General features: G+C 40.5%; 2 protein-coding genes across 4 annotated transcripts; both read right to left on the reverse strand.

The window, feature by feature from the left end:
- Positions 1-642: 642 nt before the first annotated feature.
- Positions 643-8,455, reverse strand: LOC107319292 (fatty acyl-CoA hydrolase precursor, medium chain-like). Its single transcript, XM_015873990.3, has 13 exons — positions 8,370-8,455; positions 7,539-7,743; positions 6,646-6,790; positions 6,088-6,221; positions 5,600-5,753; positions 4,941-5,042; positions 3,899-4,003; positions 3,118-3,258; positions 2,947-3,033; positions 2,074-2,221; positions 1,734-1,859; positions 1,450-1,522; positions 643-1,047 (listed from the first exon to the last, which is right to left on the reverse strand). The coding sequence occupies exons 1-13, from the start codon at positions 8,437-8,439 to the stop codon at positions 870-872; spliced, it is 1,668 nt and encodes a 555-aa protein (XP_015729476.2). The 5' UTR covers positions 8,440-8,455; the 3' UTR covers positions 643-869.
- Positions 8,456-12,131: 3,676 nt separating this feature from the next.
- LOC146760566 (fatty acyl-CoA hydrolase precursor, medium chain-like) lies at positions 12,132-22,096 on the reverse strand. Of its 3 annotated transcripts, none has more exons than XM_085551135.1 (15): positions 22,009-22,096; positions 21,180-21,384; positions 20,294-20,438; positions 19,739-19,872; positions 19,256-19,409; positions 18,567-18,668; positions 17,525-17,629; positions 17,333-17,383; positions 16,747-16,887; positions 16,573-16,659; positions 15,628-15,775; positions 15,288-15,413; positions 14,944-15,016; positions 14,330-14,541; positions 12,132-12,661 (listed from the first exon to the last, which is right to left on the reverse strand). In XM_085551135.1, exons 1-14 carry the CDS (start codon positions 22,076-22,078, stop codon positions 14,367-14,369), a joined length of 1,716 nt encoding a protein of 571 aa, XP_085407261.1. In that variant the 5' UTR covers positions 22,079-22,096; the 3' UTR covers positions 12,132-12,661; positions 14,330-14,366. The 3 variants fall into 3 exon arrangements, with proteins under 3 accessions (XP_085407261.1, XP_085407263.1, XP_085407262.1); XM_085551137.1 differs by having other exon boundaries at positions 12,132-13,314; XM_085551136.1 differs by having other exon boundaries at positions 14,325-14,541.
- Positions 22,097-22,287: the final 191 nt, after the last annotated feature.

The raw sequence follows: 22,287 nt of genomic DNA on the forward strand, positions 1-22,287 counted from the left end.
TGAAAACAGAGGCCACCTTTCTGCACAGAGCTGCTTGGGCTTTCACGTCACTCACTGAACAGCTGAGACATGATAAATTACAGAAGTAGAGAAGTGCTGGTCTTCGTCACAGCCCAGTGTCTCCATCACATTCAGATTTTATGGCCATGACAGGCAGCCCCATGGCTGGGCAGACCCCAGCTGCTGCGGAATGTAAAGAGAGGCATCCCAAGGCTGCCAGTCCCACCCTGTCCAGTCTACACATAGGAAAAAAGAACCCTCATGGTTATCAGCTTGCACTTCCATAGATTGTCTTTGTTCAGACCTGTTAGTGCCTTTCACAACACTCTCTTGGAATTAACCTAAATTAGGTGAAAGAAAAATCATGCCAAAAATCAGAAGTACCACGTATTAGTTGACAGAACAGAAAAACTCTTTTGATCCCATGGCTGCTTTTGATGAATGCTCTTCAGAAGCTATTTCCACTAAAAGAAAGTGGAAAGAGGCTGTAGGAATGTCAGTCTCAATCTCCTTGATAAAAAGAGTGAAATGAATATGCAACATATTCTGACACCTATGAGATATTCTGTGTAAATTCTTATCGATTTCAATGTATTTAGTAATTTTCTCCTCCTTTCCCCTTTTCAAAGGAACATCATTCAGTTTTGATGTCTGTTTGAGCCTGAAAGACCGTTTATTTTTACCTCCTGACTTCATTATTGATTTTTATTTCCATGACCATTTTTGTACTTCCCTTGATTCTCTCCCTTCGCAGAAATCATGACAGCAGTTTACACATTAGTGAGTTAGAAAGTCAAGATTAAAATCTGCATTCTGACAAATTAACGTTGACTTCATGTTGTAAAAGCAAAATGCGTCCTCTGCAGCTCTCACAATTCTGTTTGTTCTCTTCTTCTTTCACTCCTCATTTGTTCTGTCAGCTGTACCCAAAAGTCCATTTTGTCTTCTTTCAGCTTCTTTGCTACCTTTTGTATGAGGTCTATTTCCAGGTATCTTTCATCCAGATCATACTGAGGCCAATGTACCAAGCCTTCCCCATTGGGATTTCTGGAAACAAAAAATGGAAAGTTACCTACAAATGGAAATTTGTGCTCTGACTTCTCAACCTGAGATCGTTTCAGAAGACTAACAGGAGCTCAGGTTACACGATTCTGGAACCGGAACAGATGGATGCTTATATCAAAATGCTCATCACTGGAATGGCAAACCGTTAATAACGTTTGCCATTGCACTGGGATCTAATCCTCCACTGCAGACACAAATAGCTCTTGGATTTTGTTGTGGATTGCATGTGCTTTCCAGAGTTTTTCTTGCACTCATTAAGAAGAGAAACTATTTGTTTCAGTACTGATCTTACATTCTGCCACGTTTACAAGAACTACCATGCTGCTGCTATGCTTCAGGCAGCACAGACAAAACTTGAGCTGCAGTTAGCGCTATGAATCTCACCCGTTTCTAGCAAAGTTACTCCAGTATTTCATAACAGTTCTGCTAAGTTTATTTTCTTCTTCTGTAGCATTCCCTGCAAAGTGAGAGAAATGACAATATTCAAAGATCAGTAATCAAAAAACAGCAGTCCAATCAATTCCAATACACTGTAACCAATACTACAGCAATGAGGATGTAGATTCTATTGTTTCTAAACAAACCTGTGTTCTGAAAGTGCTGAGGTACACATAAATAATAACAATGTTGTTTCAAAAAGAATGGTTTAGCAAGCACAGATACATTACCAGCTAAGAACGGCTTTCCAAAGACAAAGGCAATCTCACTTCCATGATCTGCTTTTACAAACTCGGGTGCTATGGTTGAGCTTGGTCGATGCTGAAATTCATAGAAGTAGACTGGGTGGCCAGCATCTAACAGAAAATAAAATGAAAAACAAGTGCTAATGTTTCAAATGCCAGCCAACAGTGATGATAAACTTTCACTGCACGCTGTTTTGATAAAACGAAAACACTATCAGTTTTTTTGATAACAAAGTGTGATACATACATAAAGACCACAGACATGCTCAGGGATGGAAGACAACGCTTGTTTGAGAGACTTGTTTGAAGAGAATTAGAGACTCACCTCTGTGGTATCTGGCCACTTCAATGGCTGGGAAAACAAACACGTGATCTCCTAAAGCATCAAGAAGGCCATCTCGCACCTGAGCACGGCTCTGTGCTTTCCCCATGTATTCATTGAATACAAGATCAACAATGTCAGAATTAGATCTCTGTAATGAACAAGAAAGATATTTTTATAATGACAACAAATATTAAAACAACTAACAGTGTAAACTGAGTGTTCCAGCTGCATGACTCTTGCTAGACTCCAAACACTGCCATCTTTGTGAGAAAATCCCCTACTGCGCCTAAGCAGAGCTCACAGTTCACTGTGGTGCATTTTACCTAACATAGATGTTCTCAGGGAAAAGATCACAAGATCACAAAGAACACCCTCAAATTCCTTTAGACAAATAGCAATTGATGATGCTAAGAGATAGATATGGTTGTCTGTTCTTCCATACTTGGAAACAACCCTCATAAGAGAAAAGAAATCCTACTGGATTTCATAAGATCTATTTCTTGCTGCAGATGGCCACAACTTACTCCCTTTCAGAACAAACCTGGGCTCTGCCATTCCCAGATTATGATAGATTCCTATGGCTCTGCGAGATCCTTTACAAGTACCGGCTAAGCTTATCAACTTCTTAATTCTTACCTATTAATCTGATTTTTTTTTTTTGTTTCCTAGTTTCAGGAGAGCACAAAGTAACCAGTAAGTTGTGAGCTTTGTAAATGAGAAGGAAGCAAAACATCCAGTACATACATGCAGGTCCCTTGGTGGCATTTTAAGCAAGGTGTCCTTTCTAGTATCCATGTGAAGCTTCAGAAACATGAATACTGAATTATCCCAGTGAAGAAGTAACACTGGATTATTCTGCCAGTAGTCTCTTACCTCAAGTGGTCCTGCTATTTGGTTCTGCAACACTTGATATGCGACTTCTTTGTCCAGACCATGTATAAAATCAGGAAATTTCATCATCTTCAGAACAAAGAGATTAAATATTTAGGGGGCAATTTAATATTCACAACCTTATATTTAAATAAAGCTATTAAAGTCTCTCACATTAGGAAGTCCCCATCCGAATTCACAGTTATTCACTCCTATTATATATGGGACTGCATTGATTGCTTTCTCAGACAGTAATTGTGTGGGACTCTTTGGAAAAAATACACCATCCACAGATGAGCTGATGAACGCTAGTGGCTGGAGAAAAACAAACAAACAAAAGAATGAAATATTTACATGAATTTTGCTACTGAGAAACATTTTACATTCTTACTGTATTTCCAAAGCAAAACAAGTAAAGTACCAAAGGAAAATGTAGGCAAATTTCCACAGCAGATATTTTGAACCAGAGAAGATTTTAAGTATTCATAAATTGTAGGTTAAATTTAGTTTACATCTCCTGCAAGCAGATGCAGTGCATCTGTGAATGTATGATGCTGTGGGGCAAAAACTAACTTCTGTGTAGAAACAGCAAAGGAACAGGGAAGCTGTCACTGTCATAGAAAACTTAGAGAAGGACATAATTATGATGTTAAGTAATGTTCAGGCTCTCCAAAAGAATCTGTGACATCTCATATTCTTGTCTCTTCCCTTGGCACAGCCTGACAGTGAAACATGTGTAGCTCAATGCCCATACAAAATTAAAGAGAAGGAACTCATTCACATTTTTTCAGATGAGGTAGAACATAGCTGTAACATTGTCCTACCCTGAAAACATAAAGAAGGGAGAGATGTTAGATGGACTTCAAGTTGTCTTAATGTTACAAGACGTTTATAGCATGCTCTGTTATGATCAAATCTGAAATGTCCTTCATATACAAGGTATAATTTCACCTACAAATTTTAGAGTGATCTGTTCCAACTCTTCCTCTGTTTTTTCTCTTAAGCACTCAACCAGAGCAGCAGAACTGGATTTTTCACAGCCAGATGCAGCAGCAATTCCCTGCAATCAATAAAAACAAGTCATATCCTCATTTACTAATTATCCATGTACTTCCCATTGAAGGGCTCTATCTGCCACTGAGTCTGGAGTCAGGAGTGCAGGGAGGCATCTCAGTTTCCCAGATAGGACTGTGAAAGCCAGAAGTGTTTCAGCTGTAGATGCTGAGATAGGAAGCTTTCATAATCTTTATGTTGCGGGCTGAACAGAAAGACAAAACCTACTCCTCCAAAATATATCCTCCCTTCACTAACAGACCAAGGTAGTTGTGCAGGTATGTAACAAACAGGGCTGAAAAGTCCAGATGGCATAAGGTAGTTTAGAGTAATGCATAGAATATAACTATGTAGATGATGAAAAAAATACAGCGCATTACACCCTTCTCACTGATGCATAGTCTTTTTGAATAAAGTAATGCTATTTCTCAGCTGATGTTAGACAGATAAACCTCAGTGCAATGCTGCCTCTTCTACAAAACAAAGCTCTTGGAGGTTGTTTCTTACAGATGGGTAAGACTGGGTGGAATTGGGCTCTTCTTTCTCATTATAACTAAGCTGAATACGGTTTTGTTCCTTGGAGCACATCAGGCTCCATCAGGAAGGAGAGAGAACAATATTGAGAATCTGGTGCCATTTCCCAGTTAAAAATAACAGCTCAAGCTTTAATGAAGGCAGTATACTCTACTCCTTTGCATTTCAAACTCATTCACTGCCTTCTCTCTCTGCTTCCTCAGTCTTCTGCTTTCATTCAGACATGTGTGGATATCTGGGTATTAGGAAAGCAATGTTTCACTGAACGTGTCTTACTGCAAACAGGAATGCTGAATCTAATGAATGTGGTTGAAATTCCACAAGAAAAACAATCGAGTTCCACTTTCTGGAATAAACTGTTTAAGGTGCTCAACACTATCTGAGAAATAAATATGATACAAAACACCCACCTGTGCTTCTTCCTCAGGCCTTTCAGTGAATAAAGTCCTGATTGCAACACCACTCTCTGAAATGGCCCTATGGAACAAGCCCTTTGCCAGTGGAGATAAGACCTGGAAATAAAAAGCAACAACCAGAAACAAGCTTTACTGGGGATGCGTTCAGATCACTGACATAGAATTTCAATATCAGAAACTGCCCTTTTTGAAGTCATAGAATCAGAGAATCATAAGCTTGGAAAGGACCTACAAGATCACCTAGAAATCATGTCATCCAACTGTTACTCTATAGCCTCTTATCATTGCTCCCTGGTGCAAAGTTCTCTGCCAGCATTAACAGGGATAGGTTCATGCCTGCCCTTTCCCCTCCAGTAGCACTTTGCCTTCAAGACTTCACAGAACAACAGTGCAGGCCAGATATGCATCAGGTATAGCTCTGTCCAACGGACCAGCTGTGCTGCTGAAGGGGAAAAACAACTACAATGGAGAAGTCAGAAGCTGCGCTGTTATCACGTTGCATATCATAACAAGGTGATGTGTGGTTTATCCTAAAGCCACCCACTTTTTCTCACAGACTTTTCATTTACATATTAAGAATGACTGCAGGCAGTGACTATTTGTTTGTTAGTTTTTTCCCAATTGATTAACATTCATGCTTGTGATGAACTCACCAGAGCAGATACACTGATTCCCCCTGCAGATTCTCCAAAGATGGTGACAGATCCCGGGTCTCCTCCAAAGTGTATGATATTTTCCTGAATCCACTGAAGAGCTGCCACTTGGTCCAAATACCCCCAGTTACCACGAGCATGCTTATCACCAGTGCTGGGAAGGAATAACAGATTTCTTTAAGTGCTTGATATGAAAGAAAACAATGCAGAGATAAAGACAATATGCAGGATATGGAAACAGCTGTTAAAGAGCATCTCTATAATTAATAAAGAATTGGCTTGAAAAGGGTTGAGATCAGAGCAGCAATCAAACCAGAACAGTCTCTGGAGGAGACCTGGGTTATGTAAGTTGCTGCCAACTGTTGCACGTGTAATTAAGAAACAGAGAGATTATTTGCAAAAGCAAATATTCTACTGGTCTTTTCACAAAGGATTTGCATGCATAATTTTGGAAATTGCTTATCAAAACCAGAGACAGCACATCTTACCTAAAGTATCCAAGAATACCCAGTCTGTACTGAATTGCCACAACTACCACATTGTCAAAGGCTGCTAATGCTGAACCATCATAGGATGATGCTGCTCCAAGAACTAACGCACCTCCATGGATCCACACAAAGACCTGGAAGGGGAAAAGCAGAAGCGATTCAGCACAAGGAAGAGCTCCCTGTGATGCAGACTAAATATCCCAGCATGTGCTGCTTCACTCATGAGTCCTTCAGATTACATTTCACAAAAGGTCAATGTCTTTCAAACTGGAGGCTGGCAGCCTCACAACACGTACTAATTTCATTAAATGCTTGAATTTTACCAATGCCTCTGCAGGAAATCAAACACTAATTCAGTAAAAACAATCAGTATGATTTTATGTGTTAATCATTAAAAACTGTGCCACTAAGTTCACATACTGTGTAGGATGTAAGTTTGCTGTGCATGTATTCTAACCCTCGGGAAGCTGTTGTAATATTCAAGGACAGGCTTAATCTGTCACATCAAATCACAGAAGCCATCAGGCTTGCTTCAGGTTTTGTAATGATTTTTCTTACCGGCAGTTTCTCCTGTTTTTCTGTAGACACAGGTGTGTATATGTTCAGGTATAAGCAATCTTCAGACATCTGCAGAAGAACCTTTTCTTTTCTATTAGTAACGAGATCTGAAGCAAACTGTCCTAATACTTTGTTCTGAAGACACCTGGAGAAATAAGAGAAATAACAATCAACAGAAATAACAAAAGTCTCAGTGCCATAAAGTGCAGCTGTTTTGCAAAGTACAAAGCTCTGGTGCATTTCTGGATTTCATGCAACAGAAAACATGCAGTAAAGTTTTAATTTTCAATATGTTTTCTTCCATTAAGTTGGCATAGTAAGACCTGTAAAAAGGGTCCACAGTCCAGAGCAGTACAATTTGGTACCAAATGCAGTTTTGCAACCTACAGAACATTACAGAAGTATCCTTGCAGACACGTAGAGCTATAAATCACTTTGAATAAATTGCATAATAATTACTACATAACTTCAGTAGCTTTTTGTATTGCAATTACTGGGCTAGAGGCTCTAAAGAAGAGCACCACTACAAGCGCATTTTCTTACATGTCCTATTCAATATTTTCTTCCAATGTTTCCTCAGTTTCTTTCTGTTTCTGCTACAAAGCTACACAGCTTAAAAACACAACCAAATGCTTGCAATAAAGCACACTGTCAGTCAGGTGTTGATCCGCATTAACTCACTTATAAAGCCTATTAGACAGCACTCGATACAAACAGCAGCTTATAAAGAGTTTTTCAGAAATGCGTTCACTGTAGCAGATGTGAGAGGAGGTGAGATGACAGTAAGGACTTTTTCCGCGTGCCTTTGGATCACCCTGCATATCAGTGACATCAAACTGCAGGTAATATAAAATCATTGAGAAGAGAAATGCTTTTCTTCTTGCTTTACTTACATTGGTGGGTAGGAAGTGGCATCTCTGACACCTTTCCATGGCTCAGGTGGCTGGGGCTCAGAAAACCTCAGTGGTCCAACAGGAGGCTTAGCAAAAGGAAGTCCCAGAAAGACATTGACACTCCTCTCAGCTGCATCTACTTTCACTTGGTATCCTCGCACAGTCCCGTATTTGGTCACCACTTCTGGTTGCTCTGCTTTTTGCCCTGGGGGTTGCATGCACAACATCACATCATGGACTGGTCTACTAGTGAGCAACTGACGGCTTTCTGAGAGCTCTGGTGCCTGAATAAGCACCCTCTGTTTGTTTCCACAACTCGTTTTCACACACAAGCCTTCAACAAACACTCACTGCTAGAGCTGACATAGTTCATAGACATAGAGCTGACATTAGTTCACCCTCATTCTGTTAGTGTTCCTGGGTATGATCACCCGCAGCAATGCCATGCCTGCAGCATATAACCTGCTCACTCTCCACACACATCAGTAACTGGTTGTAGATCGCTGCTGATACTTAAAAGTCCATCGGACTGCCCTCACAAAGAAAAGGCATTTCCTGTTTTAGAAAAGGATCTGTGAGTGCACAAAAGACACAGTTTCACAATAGGAATTTAGTTTTGCTCGCTGCATGTGAAAAAAATAATGAGACAAATGCCTGAAAGCAGCCCAGAGAAAGAAACAAGGAGCTCTTTGCTGGTCAGGCCTCAGTTCTGTGCAGCAGGGTTGGGAGCCCAGGACCTTCGTAAGGCTGGCATTCCCATGGGTATGTGAGCAGCACATGCGCTCTGACTCCTCACAGCAGGCAACAGTGAAAAACCCTTTGGAAGCTTACCAGTAGCTGCGAGTGCCGTGAGCCCGGCGGTGAGAATCAAGGACAGCAGCGTGTTCTTTACAGTTGCCATTCTGCAGCCGACTCACACACTTACCTACTCTGTGCACTGCCTTTAGTACTCTGTAAGTGCAGCTGTTGCGCAAGACAAACACTGATTAGGAAAAGCAGTGCTCAAGCTGTGAACCAAATCGGGCAGGACCAGCCCTCAGCAACTGTCAGGACGGAATGGCACTTCTCCAAGGGGAGTATAATGCAGCTTATCTGAGTATGGGAACAAGGGAACCTTGGGCTGTGCACAACGGCCCTATAAGGCTCGTATCGGCTGCCTAGGGCTCCTTATTACTCCCCTTCACAGAACTTCAGTCATAAGGGATTTGCTAAAAATTGCACTGAAAGCAGGAGATTCTTCCTGCTGCAATACCATTACCATTACCCTCTTCAGCAATTCAGTCAGGATTTGCTTTAACTACACAGAGAATAAACCAGGAAAACTCTCCTACTATTGCCGAGAAGACAGTGTGAGAGAGATTGAGAAGCAATACAGAAGAATCCTATCTTTTCCTGCACGGTCAATACTCTACTCACTACTCAGTGCTGTGCAGTCAGAAATGTTTGGCCTGTATGTCAGCATACACGAATTTTGCAACAGCTAGGAGAACTTTTACTTCACTGCTGCTCTACAGGAGCCAAATTCAAGGATTTGAGTGGTAGGAACACATTTAATCCCTCTGAAAAATTAGGAATGTTTTCATCCTTGTAAACTCACATCTATCAGTAAGAAGGTACTGAATAGGAATGGATTGCCCATCTCTAACTAGTTGGCTCTTTCATGTTTCGAGCTCTGACTTTGTTTTCCTGGCTCTTTTTTTTTTTTCTCTCTTTCTCCTTTTTTCCCCAGAGTCAAATGATCTTACCTAGAAATGCTGTTTCATAATTACCTGTCAAGAAAAATCTCGCTTGTCAAATTCAGCATTTCTGTAGATTAATTTAGTGACTCACCTTTGTTTTCAGCTATGCATGTACCAAACCCAGTGATTAGATCTGTTCTACACGGTGTATTAAGCACATAATAGTTCTGTGTGCTAAAGCTTTACTTCACTTATTCACAAGGGATGCTTTACTCCACACCCAACTCATGTGGACAGACCTGGGAAACTAAGCCAGAATGCTCAGGGAGTGACTCTCAGTTCACGAACAACGTAGGCAGGAGCTTCTAGGTAGATTTTTCAGGCTACATGGATGTTCTTGGAAATCTTTTTTTCTTGTACTATTTCTCAAGTGTAAAATCTTGTGCCATGAGAACTGGGCTGTCCTGATTCTGCACATTTAGTCATAAAGATATTGTCTGATCCATGTATGCATGGATAAAGGCAAGGATTGGAAACAGGAGCCTGGAGCTCAAATACTGGTGTTTAACATAAACTACCTTCTACCTTATTTCTGTGATAAATGTTTCCTGGAAGCAAAGGGCAGTACTGCAGAGCTGTAAACTCTGCACTCCTGTTTGCCTAGTTGAATACCACGGCAAAGTATCTCAGGGTGGCCACTTACATTACACTGCAGTGGCTGCCTGTATTAGTAAACTGGCTCTACGCAAGGTAAAACTACAGGAATCCCTCTGCTTGTGACACCTGGCTTCCACCATGATGGGCCTGCACGCCCCAACGCACCCAAAACACACAAACCACAGGAGGAACCCTTTGCTACAAGGCTAAACACGGTGTAGTCCACTCATTGCTCCCTCCTTTTGCTGAAGCAAACCTTATTGATTTCCATCAGCATTTTTTTTCCATGTCCCCATCTTTCTGGCTTTCCAAGTCTCTGCCCTCACTAATTTGCTTTATTGATCAGCTTCATTTACTGTTCGGCCTTTCAAGGCAGAACATTCTCTGCTGCATTTTCTTTTTCATGTTCACATGCACATTCTGCAAAATGTCTCAGCCCATATCCCATTGCCAGCTTGTCCCAAAAGAAGATGATATCCAATTTGAAGGCCAAAGGTATCTGCCTTCCTGAAATTCCTGCTTGTGTAAATGCTAGCTGTACGCTCTGCTGATTTCACTTACATAAGAAAATAAACCAATTGGGTCTAGATCGTTACCACCTTGGCTATGGAGCCTTTGGCTTAAGGATCTACCAAGTGGACTTAGATTTTTGCAAATGTGGAAATCCTTACTCTAAGTGATGTAAACTAGTGGAATCTGGGTACAGCGCTACATACCTGGCAAGTGGAACTCTTGAATGCTACCTGGCACTTCATCTTCATGGAGAGCATTTTGCAGTTCATGTTCAATCAGTGAACAATGCATAGGTCAGAGAACAAGTCAGAGAAATCCTGCCACATGATGACATTTGCCTCCTGCACCCTAACGTACTGCTAGCTGTCTTGATTTCAGTTGCTGAAAAATAGAGACAAATATCACGTTTATGGGCACATAGCTAAATGAAGGCCCATAAATACATTTGGCTTCAAGTGTGCAAGGTAGGAATGTTCAGAAATCTGCATTTAAAACGGGGTCACTTCATTATATTTTTTTAAATGAGCCTCTCGGTAAGACTAAATGAAGCTGCAGCACATAAAATCTAGCACTAGAGCCTATGAAGCTAGAGCTTTGACAGTTTTAAGACTGTCTCCTTGACATGTGGCAATCTCACACCAGGATATCACTGGGATGGGACAGAATATCAGAGCACTCACTGCTAAGCAGGCACGAAAAAAATCACTTGATATTTTCTCATGAGTTAATTTTAGCAACGTGATTACATGTGAGAAGTCAGTTCATCTGTACTTCTCTGCATGCACACACAACACGACCATATACTCTGAGCATATACATACAATACTGCCTGGTTTTCTGCTTTTAAAACGAAGAGTACAGCTCCCAAAGGGTAGAGTGCGTGAAACCAAAATCCATCAAGATTATTTTCCCCTCACATTAACTAAAACCAAGGACAGTTTGGGAAGAAAGAGATCAGGAACACTGCTGTGTTTTCTCCAGCCAAGTAATTCAGAAAGAAGAGAAGGCTGAGGAGTAACAGTAGGATATAAGTAGCTGGGTACAATCTTACATTCTTGCAGAGATACAGATAGAGATTAAAGAAAGGCAAGAGGATTATAGGTGTAGCAACCATAAAATCTACAGAGCTGCACAATGCTGCTGGGAGGTACCAGTATGGTCAGCAATACAGCTGGGATGGCTGGAGCAGCCTTGGAGTAACATGTGGGAAGCAAGTACAACATGGAAGAGAAGTTCTTTGCAATGCTGAAATGATGCGATCCAGACTTCTTGGAAGTCCAAGCTGAAATGGGAGCTTGAGTAATTCTGGCAAATGAAATCACCCTCCAGTGCAGTAATGAAGACCTGTGACCCAGTGTGAAGAGACACCCTGGAACTGACAGTTGGCACAGAGCGCAGCCTAGAGTGCCGTGTAAATAAAGCACCATGGAAAATACAGGAAGCACAAAGCTAACACTACCACAGCTGATCCTTCTAAGGCAGATACAGCTAATTTAAAAAGAAAGTAGCTGGTCTTAGTTGAGAATGCTTGTCTCCTTTCCTGTTATATACAAGCAATATGAATTCCAGCACTGCACTACTGTTCCAGACAAGGTACCAAACAGTCAGAAATGTACAGCTACCTCAGCTGTAAAACTCACTCACAGAACACAACTTTCTTTAAAAATCTCAGAGGACATTTCTGTGTGTGAATCACACCAAAACCTCTGGAACACCACTGCTAGCTTTGACATGAGAAAGACAGTTTTACTTGCAAATCAGGTCTTTATTGATTTAGCTTTATTAATACAACAATGCTGCCACATTCTTCTTCAGCAATGGCAAATCTACAGAAAAACCTGAGTAGCAGACAGATCTGTTAACTGTATTGCAAAGGAAAGGATTCTGCTGAGGACAAGGACCAAGGGAAAAGTACCAAGTGGAAATTGTTCCACTGCAATAATTACAGCAAATAAGCGTAAATATGAAAACTGAAAAGAAAAGGTGGAAGGAAGGGACATGTTATTTTATACTTCAAAAATATTTCCAATAATTCCTTTTGCTATCCTAAATACTATGCCTATTATGCAAGTTTAGATGGTAAGTTATAGCTCTATAGTAACTCTCTTGTTTTCCATTCTTTTCCTAGTTGGCTTTTCAAACAACACCTTTTCCCAGAAGTCTACCTTCTTTTCCATCAACTTTCTGTCTTTCCTTCATTTTAGATTTATCTCCAAGCGTTTTTCATTTAGTCTGTAGGATGGCTGTTCAGCCAGACCTTCCCCATTGGGATTCCTGAAAACAATAAGAAAGAAAGAAAGAGTAAAACCCTGACATTTGTTAGCAATCCAGAAGTCATCATGAGAAGATTTCAGGGCAGTTGAACAAGATCAGCATAGTTATTCTACAGGCAGTGGAACTGAGGTGCGAGGCAGTGAAAGGATTTGCCTCTGTCCTTCCAGGAAACCAGAAGCACAACCAATAAATAAATAACAAACCAACGTCTCCCGAGTCCCACTACAACTGAAGAAACTGGCCACATGTTTTAGTTCCATAGATCTCATCCCAGCTTTGTGGGACTGAAATTCTCAATTCTGGGTGTGATGAGGTAAAGCTTTCTTCATTCTGATACAGGAGGATGGAATTCCATCTTTTAGCATTTCAAGAATATTTGGGGCTCCTCCGGTGGCGCAGTGGTAGGAATGACGCTTGCAACACTGGAGACCCGGGTTTGAATCCCCCCTGTGGCGCAAGTGGTAGAAGTGCCGTTCAGCTACACAGAGGCTCGAATCCGGAGGTTGGACTCGATGATTTCTAAGGTCTCTTCCAACTCGCACCGGACTGTGATACTGTGATTCCCTTAGATGCAGTTACACATATGACCACGCATAAATGCACCTCAGCATATCACAAAGAACATCTGCTATTAGAATGCTTTCCTTATAAATCTGTGAAAACAGCAAAAGAACCGTGCATTGTTCTCTAGTTGTTCTCTAAGAGCAGGTCATTATAAGTAAAACCTAGATACAAAATATAAGCTAAATCAAAAGATTCTAGCAACAGATTAATTCATGCTTTTTACAACACAGCTGGATTGCTCTAAAGTTCACTGGAGTAAAAGGGAATACTTCAGTTTGCATGGACTTTGACACAGACCATGAACTACTGTGAAAGTGACAGTAATTAAAGAAGTAAAAGTGGTGAAAAACCTTTATATATTCTAATTCTCATAGTTTTCTTTCAAAATGAGAGCTGTACTCAATCTGTTTCATGAGAAAGAACAAACTGCTTTCTATGTAATAACAAAAAGCTTGCTATAGAACATCAGCATTTGCTAAATTGTTTGCAGCATAAACAACTTCCTCTGCTTCAGAAACAGCATGCTATGCTTGATCTAGAATGCAGAAAACAGTAAAGAAATATCGAACCAATTCAAACAAGAGAAAGGGTTGTATTTTCATCACACTACTAATGTGTGAACTATAGTCTAATGAAAATGGAAGTAGTGATAATGAATAATGCCAGAGAAAAATGTATGAATGAATCCTGATGTTTAATTTCTTACCCTATAGGCCTATAATAGCACATACAGTTAAAAGAAAAGCCAAACACATTAAATTAAGAAGCAGCCACTGTTCCAGCTTGCAGATGAACAACCTGCCTGTAGCTCCTGTGATTGTAACAGTTTACAGAACAGGAAAACCATTGTGATCCCATGGCTGGTTTTTAGGGACACACTTTGCTCCCAGGGAGGCTGTAATAATAAGATCCAAGGATGCTCTCGATAAGGAAGAGCAGAAGGAGCATACAACATACTGAGATACCTATGACATATTCTATAAACGTATTTTCTTATAAAGAATCAAGGGATGTTTTCCTGTGATTGTGACAACAAACTTCACATTGGTGAGGTAGAAAGTCAAGAGTAAAATCTGCATTCCGACAAATTAATTTTGACCTTACTTCATGATGTAAAAGGAAAATGTGTCCACTGCAGCTCTCACAATTCTGTGTGTTCTCTCCTTCTTTCACTCATTTGTTCTGTCAGCTGTACCCAAAACTCCATTTTGTCTTCTTTCAGCTTCTTTGATGCCTTTTGTATGAGGTCTATTTCCAGGTATCTTTCATCCAGATCATACTGAGGCCAGTGTACCAAGCCTTCCCCATTGGGATTTCTGGAAACAAAAAATGGAAAGTTACCTACAAATGGAAATTTGTGCTCTGACTTCTCAACCTAATATCGTTTCAGAAGACTAACAGGAGCTCAGGTTGCACGATTCTGGAACTGGAACAGATGGATGCTTATATCAAAATGCTCATCACTGGAAGGGCAAACCTTTAATAACGTTTGCCATTGCTCTGGGATCTAATCCTCCACTGTAGATACAAATAGCTCTTGGATTTTATTTTGGATTGCACGTGCTTTCCAGCAATTTTCTTGCACTCATTAAGAAGAGAAACTATTTGTTTCAGTACTGATCTTACATTCTGCCACGTTTACAAGAACTACCATGCTGCTGCTATGCTTCAGGCAGCACAGACAAAACGTGAGCTGCAGTTAGCACTATGAATCTCACCCGTTTCTAGCAAAGTTACTCCAGTATTTCATAACAGTTCTGCTAAGTTTATTTTCTTCTTCTGTAGCATTCCCTGCAAAGTGAGAGAAAAGACATCAGTCTTCCAAGATCAATTATCAAAAACCATTCTATGAACCTACTTGTTATTCTGGGCTGTGGGATTTCTATATGAGTGGAGCAGATAAATTAATTCATGAAAAGTAACTATTACTGAATACTGAAAAAACAGCTTATTTCAATTCCACAGTTAGTAAACAAACTTGTGTTCTGAAAGTGCTGAGGTAAACATAAATAATAACAATGTTGATTTAGAAAGAATGGTTTAGCAAGCACAGATACATCACCAGCTAAGAACGGCTTTCCAAAGACAGAGAAAATCTCATCTCCATGATCTGCTTTTACAAACTCGGGTGCTGTGGTTGAGCTTGGTCGATGCTGAAATTCATAGAAGTAGACTGGGTGGCCAGCATCTAACAGAAAATAAAATGAAAAACAAGTGCTAATGTTTCAAATGCCAGCCAACAGTGATGATAAACTTTCACTGCACGCTGTTTTGATAAAACGAAAACACTATCAGTTCTTTTGATAACAAAGTGTGATACATACATAAAGACCACATACATGCCCAAGGACGGAAGACAACGCTTGTTTGAGAGACTTGTTTGAGGAGAATTAGAGACTCACCTCTGTGGTATCTGGCCACTTCAATCGCTGGGAAAACAAACACGTGATCTCCTAAAGCATCAAGAAGGCCATCTCGCACCTGAGCACGGCTCTGTGCTTTCCCCATGTATTCATTGAATACAAGATCAACAATGTCTGAAGGAATATCCTGAAATGAACAAGAAAATTATTTATTATAATGAGAGTCCACCCTAAAAGGAATAACAGTGTAAACTGAGAGTGTCACACGCATGTCTCTGGATAAACTCCAAATACTGCCATCTCTGAGAGAAAATCCATTTGCACCTTTACCTAACATAGATGATCTCAAGGAAAAGAGATTTGCAAGATCACAAAGAACACCCTCAAAGTCCTTTAGACAAATAGCAATTGGTGATGCTAAGAGACAGATCTGGTTCTTTGTTCTTCAATATGTGGAAACAACTCTCGTAAGTGAAAAGAAATCCTGTTGGATTGTAAGTTCCATTTCCTGCTGCAGATGGCCACAACTTACTCCCTTTCAGAACAAACCTGGGCTCAATCCCAGATTATAATAGATTCCTATGGCTCTATATGATCCTTTACAAGTACTGGCTAAGTTTATCAACTTCTTAATTCTTGCCTATTAATCTGCAATTTTTTATGTTTCCTAGTTTCAGGAGTACACAGAGCAATCAGAAAGCTACAAGCTTTCTAACTCAAAATACTTCCGTGTCCTAAAGACGCTGTGTCATACCTGCCAGTAGAACACATATCTTGGATAACCTAGGATATCTTGAATGTCATGGGATCTGTTTAGTTATCTGCATTGCTCTTGGATTTACACTGAACTCCTTTTTAAAAAGACGGGGCATTTAAGATAGAGATCTTCTGTGTTGGTCAACTACTGTTAGCAATACAAAATGTGAATATGGAATTATTCCAGCGAAGAAATAACACTTGGTTGTTCTGGAAATGGTCTCTTACCTTAAATGATAATACAAACGAGCTCTGCAATACTTGACGTGCAACTTCTTTGTCCAGACCATGTGTAAAATCAGGAAATTTCATACCCTGCATATGACAAAAATAATACACATTTATTACGAAATTTTATATCCACAGACTTATATTTAAGAATAGCTATTAAAATTCTCTTACTTCAGGAACTACCCAACCGAATTCATGGTTATTCACTCCTATTATATATGGGACTGCACTCATTGCTTTTTCAGACAGTAGTTGCTTGGGACTCTTTGGAAAAAATACACCATCCACAGTTGAACTGATGAACATGGGATGCTGGAGAAACATAAATAAAGAAACAAAGTAAAAGCTTCACCAAATGAACATCTCAAGGGAAAATATAAGAAATAGTAGTAGTCAAGCTCACTTAATTTTTCCCAATAGATGTTTTGAACCAGAGAGGATTTCAGAACATGAACATTGCATTTTAAATATTAATGAAATGTAGGCTACTGTTAATTTACATCTCCTCTCAGTTAGAAATGTTCTAATATGAATGTGTGTAGAGGTAGAGACAATCTAAGTTCTACATCAGACCTGCAAAGTAACAGGAAAGCCAGCACTGTGATAACAAATTTAGAGGACATAATTATGATGTTAAGTAATGTTCAGCTTCTTCGGGAGAAACTGTGACATCTCATACTTTTGTCTCTTCCCTTGGCACAACCTGACAGTGAAACATGTGCATCTCAATGCCCATACAGAATTAAAGAGAAGGAACCTGTTCACAATTCTCAGGCGAGGTATGGCATAGTTGCAATGATGTCAGATCCTGAAAACGTAAAGAAGGGACATATTTTAGACAGATGTTAGATGGACTTCAAGTTGTCATAATGTTACAAGACGTTTATAGCATGCTCTGTTATGATCAAATTTGAAATGTCCTTCATATACAAGGTATAATTTCACCTACCATTTTTAGAGTGATCTGTTCCATCTCTTCCTCTGTTTTTTCTCTTAAGCACTCAACCAGAGCAGCAGAACTGGATTTTTCACAGCCAGATGCAGCAGCAATTCTCTGCAATCAATAAAAACAAGTCACATCCTCATTTACTAATTATCCATGTACTTCCCATAGAAGGGCTCTATCTGCCACTTAGTCTGGAGTCAGGAGTGCAGGGAGGCATCTCAGTTTCCCAGATAGGACTGTGAAAGCCAGAAGTGTTTCAGTTGTAGATGCTGAGATATGAAGCTTTCATAATCTTTATGTTGCGGGCTGAACAGAAAGACAAAACCTACTCCTCCAAAATATATCCTCCCTTCACTAACAGACCAAGGTAGTTGTGCAGGTATGTAATAAACGGGGCTGAAAAGTCTGGATGGCATAAGGTAGTTTAGAGTAATGCATAGAATATAACTATGTAGATGATGAAAAAAATACAGCGCATTACACCCTTCTCAATGATGCACAGCATTTTTAAATGAGGTAATGCTATTTCTCAGCTGATGTTAGACAGATAGACCTCAGTGCAATGCTGCCTCTTCTACAAAACAAAGCTCTTGGAGGTTGTTTCTTACAGATGGGTAAGACTGGGTGGAATTGGGCTTTTCTTTCTCATTATAACTAAGCTGAATATGGTTTCGTTCCTTGGAGCACATCAGGCTCCATCAGGAAGGAAAGACTACAGTATTGAGAATCTGGTGCCATTTCCCAGTTAAAAATAACAGCTCAACTTTTAATGAAGGCAGTATACTCTACTTCTTTGCATTTCAAACTCATTCACTGCCTTCTTTCTCTGCTTCCTCAGTCTTCTGCTTTCATTCAGACATCTGTGGATAATTGGGTATTAGGAAAGCAACGTTTCACTGAACGTGTCTTACTGCAAACAGGAATGCTGAATCTAATGAATGTGGTTGAAATTCCACAAGAAAAACAATTGAGTTCCACTTTCTGAAATAAACTGTTTAAGGTGCTCAACACTATCTGAGAAATAAATATGATACAAAACACCCACCTGTGCTTCTTCCTCAGGCTTATCAGTGAATAAAGTCCTGATTGCAACACCACTCTCTGAAATGGCCCTATGGAACAAGCCCTTTGCCAGTGGAGATAAGACCTGGAAATAAAAAGCACCATCCATAAAGAAGAACAAGCGTTACTGGGGATGCGTTCTGATCACTGACACAGAATTTCAATATCAGAAAATGCCTTTTTTGAAAACATGTCATCCAACTGTTACTCTATAGCCTCTTATCATAGCTCCCTGGTGCAAAGTTCTCTGCCAGCATTAACAGGGATAGGTTCATGCCTGCCCTTTCCCCTCCAGTAGCACTTTGCCTTCAAGACTTCACAGAACAACAGTGCAGGCCAGATATGCATCAGGTATAGCTCTGTCCAGCGGACCAGCTGTGCTGCTGAAGGGGAAAAACAACTACAATGGAGGAGTAAGGAGCAAACTGACATGCAAATTTGAAGATCACATATAATATTTAGGGTTTTAAACAACATCATTTGGGTACAAATAGACTTTCAACAGTCAGAATCTGCACTGTTATCACATAGTGTATCAGAACAAGGACATGTGTGGTTTATCCTAAAGCCACCCACTTTTTCTCACTGATTTTTCATTTATGTACTAAGAATGACCATGGACAGTGGTTTTTTTTCTCAAATGATTAACATTCATGCTTGTGATGTACTCACCAGAGCAGATACACTGATTCCCCCTGCAGATTCTCCAAAGATGGTGACGGATCCCGGGTCTCCTCCAAAGTGTATGATATTTTCCTGAATCCACTGAAGAGCTGCCACTTGGTCCAAATACCCCCAGTTACCACGAGCATGCTTATCACCAGTGCTGGGAAGAAATAACAGATTTCTTTAAGTGCTTGATATGAAAGAAAACAACGCAGAGTTTTAAAAAACGTGCAGGATAAGGAAACAGCTGTTTAAGAGCATCTCTATAATTAATAAAGAATTGGCTTGAAAAGTGTTGAGATCAGAGCAGCAATCAAACCAGAACAGTCTCTGGAGGAGACCTGGGACTTATAAGTTGCTGCCAACTGTTGCACGTGTAATTAAGAAACAGAGAGATTATTTCCAAAAACATGTATCCTGCTGGATACAAAGGATTTACATGCACAGTGTTTGAAAGCAGTTATCAAAACCAGAGACAGCACATCTTACCTAAAGTATCCAAGAATACCCAGTCTGTACTGAATTACCACAACTACCGTGTTCTCAAAGGCTGCTAATGCTGAACCATCATAGGGTGATGCTGATCCAAAAGCTAGTCCACCTCCGTGGATCCACACAAAGACCTGGAAGGGGAAAAGCAGAAGCGATTCAGCACAAGTAAGAGCTTCCTGTGATGCAGACTAAATATCCCAGCATGTGCTGCTTCACTCATGAGTCCTTCAGATTACATTTCACAAAAGGTCTGGTATCAAACTGGAGGCTGGCAGCCTCACAACACGTACTGATTTCATTAAATGCTTGAATTTTACCAATGCCCCTGCAGGAAATCAAACACTAATTCAGTAAAAACAATCAGTATGATTTTATGTGTTAATCATTAAAAACTGTGCCACTATGTTCACATACTGTGTAGGATGTAAGTTTGCTGTGCATGTGTTCTAACCCTTGGGAAGCTGCTATAAGATTAAAGGACATACTTAATCTGTCACATCAAATCACAGAAGCCATCAGGCTTGCTAGAGATTTTGTAATGATTTTCCTTACCGGCAGTTTCTCCTGTTTTTCTGTAGACACAGGTGTGTATATGTTCAGGTATAAGCAATCTTCAGACATCTGCAGAATAAACTTTTCTTTTCTTGTAGTAACAAAATCTGATTCAAACTGTCCTAATACTTTGTCCTGAAGACACCTGGAGAAATAAGAGAAATAACAATCAACAGAAATAACAAAAGTCTCAATGCCATAAAGTGCAGCTGTTTTGCAAAGTACAAAGCTCTGGTACGTTTCTGGATTTTATGCAACAGAAAACATAAAGATTTAATTTTCTATATGTTTTCTTCCATTAAGTTGGCACAGTAAGACCTGTAAAAAGGGTCCATAGTCCAGAGCAGTACAATTTGGTACCAAATGCAGTTTTGCAACCTCCAGAACATTCAGAAGTGTCCTTCCAGACAGGTAGAGCTATAAATCACTTTGAATAAATTGCAAAATAATAATTAGTATGTAACTTCAATAGCTTTTTCAATAGTAATTACTGGGCTAGAGGGTCTAAAGAAGAGCACCAGTACAAGTGCATTTTCTTACATGTCCTATTCAGTATTTTCTTCCAGTATTTCCTCAGCATCTCTCTGTTTCTGCTACAAAGCTACACAGCTTAAAAACACAACCAAACGCAATAAAGCACACTGTCAGTCAGGTGTTGATCCGCATTAACTCACTTATAAAGCCTATTAGACAGCACTCGATACAAACAGCAGCTTATAAAGAGTTTTTCAGAAATGCGTTCACTGTAGCAGATGTGAGAGGAGGTGAGATGACAGTAAGGACTTTTTCCGCGTGCCTTTGGATCACCCTGCATATCAGTGTCCTCGAACTGCAGGTAATATAAAATCATTGAGAAGATAAATGCTTTTCTTCTTGCTTTACTTACATTGGTGGGTAGGAAGTGGCATCTCTGACACCTTTCCATGGCTCAGGTGGCTGGGGCTCAGAAAACCTCAGTGGTCCAACAGGAGGCTTAGCAAAAGGAAGTCCCAGAAAAACACTGACACTCCTCTCAGCTGCATCTACTTTCACTTGGTATCCTCGCGCAGTCCCGTATTTGGTCACCACTTCTGGTTGCTCTGCTTTTTGCCCTGGGGGTTGTGTGCACAACATCACATCATGGACTGGTCTACTAGTGAGCAACTGACGGCTTTCTGAGAGCTCTGGTGCCTGAATAAGCACCCTCTGTTTGTTTCCACAACTTGTTTTCACACACAACCTTCAACAAACATCATTCCTAGAGCTGACACAGTTCATAGACATAGAGCTGACATTAGTTCACCCTCATTCTGTTAGTGTTCCCGGGTATGATCTCCCGCAGCAATGCCATGCCTGCAGCATATAACCTGCTCACTCTCCACACACATCAGTAACTGGTTGTAGATCGCTGCTGATACCTAAAAGTCCATCGGACTGCCCTCACAAAGAAAAGGCATTTCCTGTTTTAGAAAAGGATCTGTGAGTGCACAAAAGACACAGTTTCACAATAGGAATTTAGTTTTGCTCGCTGCATGTGAAAAAAATAATGAGACAAATGCCTGAAAGCAGACCAGAGAAAGAAACAAGGAGCTCTTTGCTGGTCAGGCCTCAGTTCTGTGCAGCAGGGCTGGGAGCCCAGGACCTTCGTAAGGCTGGCATTCCCATGGGTATGTGAGCTACACATGAGCTCTGACTCCTCACAGCAGGCAGCAGTGAAAAACCCTTTGGAAGCTTACCAGTAGCTGCGAGTGCCGTGAGCCCGGCGGTGGGAATCAAGGACAGCAGCGGGTTCTTTTCAGTTGCCATTCTGCAGCCGACTCACACACTTACCTACTCTGTGCACTGCCTTTAGTACTCTGTAAGTGCAGCTGTTGCGCAAGACAAACACTGATTAGGAAAAGCAGTGCTCAAGCTGTGAACCAAATCGGGCAGGACCAGCCCTCAGCAACTGTCAGGACGGAATGGCACTTCTCCAAGGGGAGTATAATGCAGCTAATCTGAGTATGGGAACAGGG

Source organism: Coturnix japonica, chromosome 6 (assembly GCF_054131305.1).
Source record: "Coturnix japonica strain WE chromosome 6, WE-NBRP24, whole genome shotgun sequence".
In the NCBI taxonomy this organism is placed as follows: Eukaryota; Metazoa; Chordata; class Aves; order Galliformes; family Phasianidae; genus Coturnix; species Coturnix japonica.

Bases quoted from the DNA above. Each gene is read 5' to 3' on its own strand.
- LOC146760566 (XM_085551135.1), bottom strand. From the start codon at position 22,078: ATGGCAACTGAAAAGAACCCGCTGCTGTCCTTGATTCCCACCGCCGGG. The intron at 19,873-20,293 runs GTAAGGAAAATC...TTCCCCTTCCAG, and splicing joins AAAAACAGGAGAAACTGCCG to GTCTTTGTGTGGATCCACGG. The intron at 17,630-18,566 runs GTGGGTGTTTTG...TATTGATTGCAG, and splicing joins AGCCTGAGGAAGAAGCACAG to AGAATTGCTGCTGCATCTGG.
- LOC107319292 (XM_015873990.3), bottom strand. From the start codon at position 8,439: ATGGCAACTGTAAAGAACACGCTGCTGTCCTTGATTCTCACCGCCGGG. The intron at 2,222-2,946 runs GTAAGAGACTAC...TGTTCATTACAG, and splicing joins AAATAGCAGGACCACTTGAG to AGATCTAATTCTGACATTGT. The intron at 1,523-1,733 runs GTAATGTATCTG...CTCACTTTGCAG, and splicing joins TGGAAAGCCGTTCTTAGCTG to GGAATGCTACAGAAGAAGAA.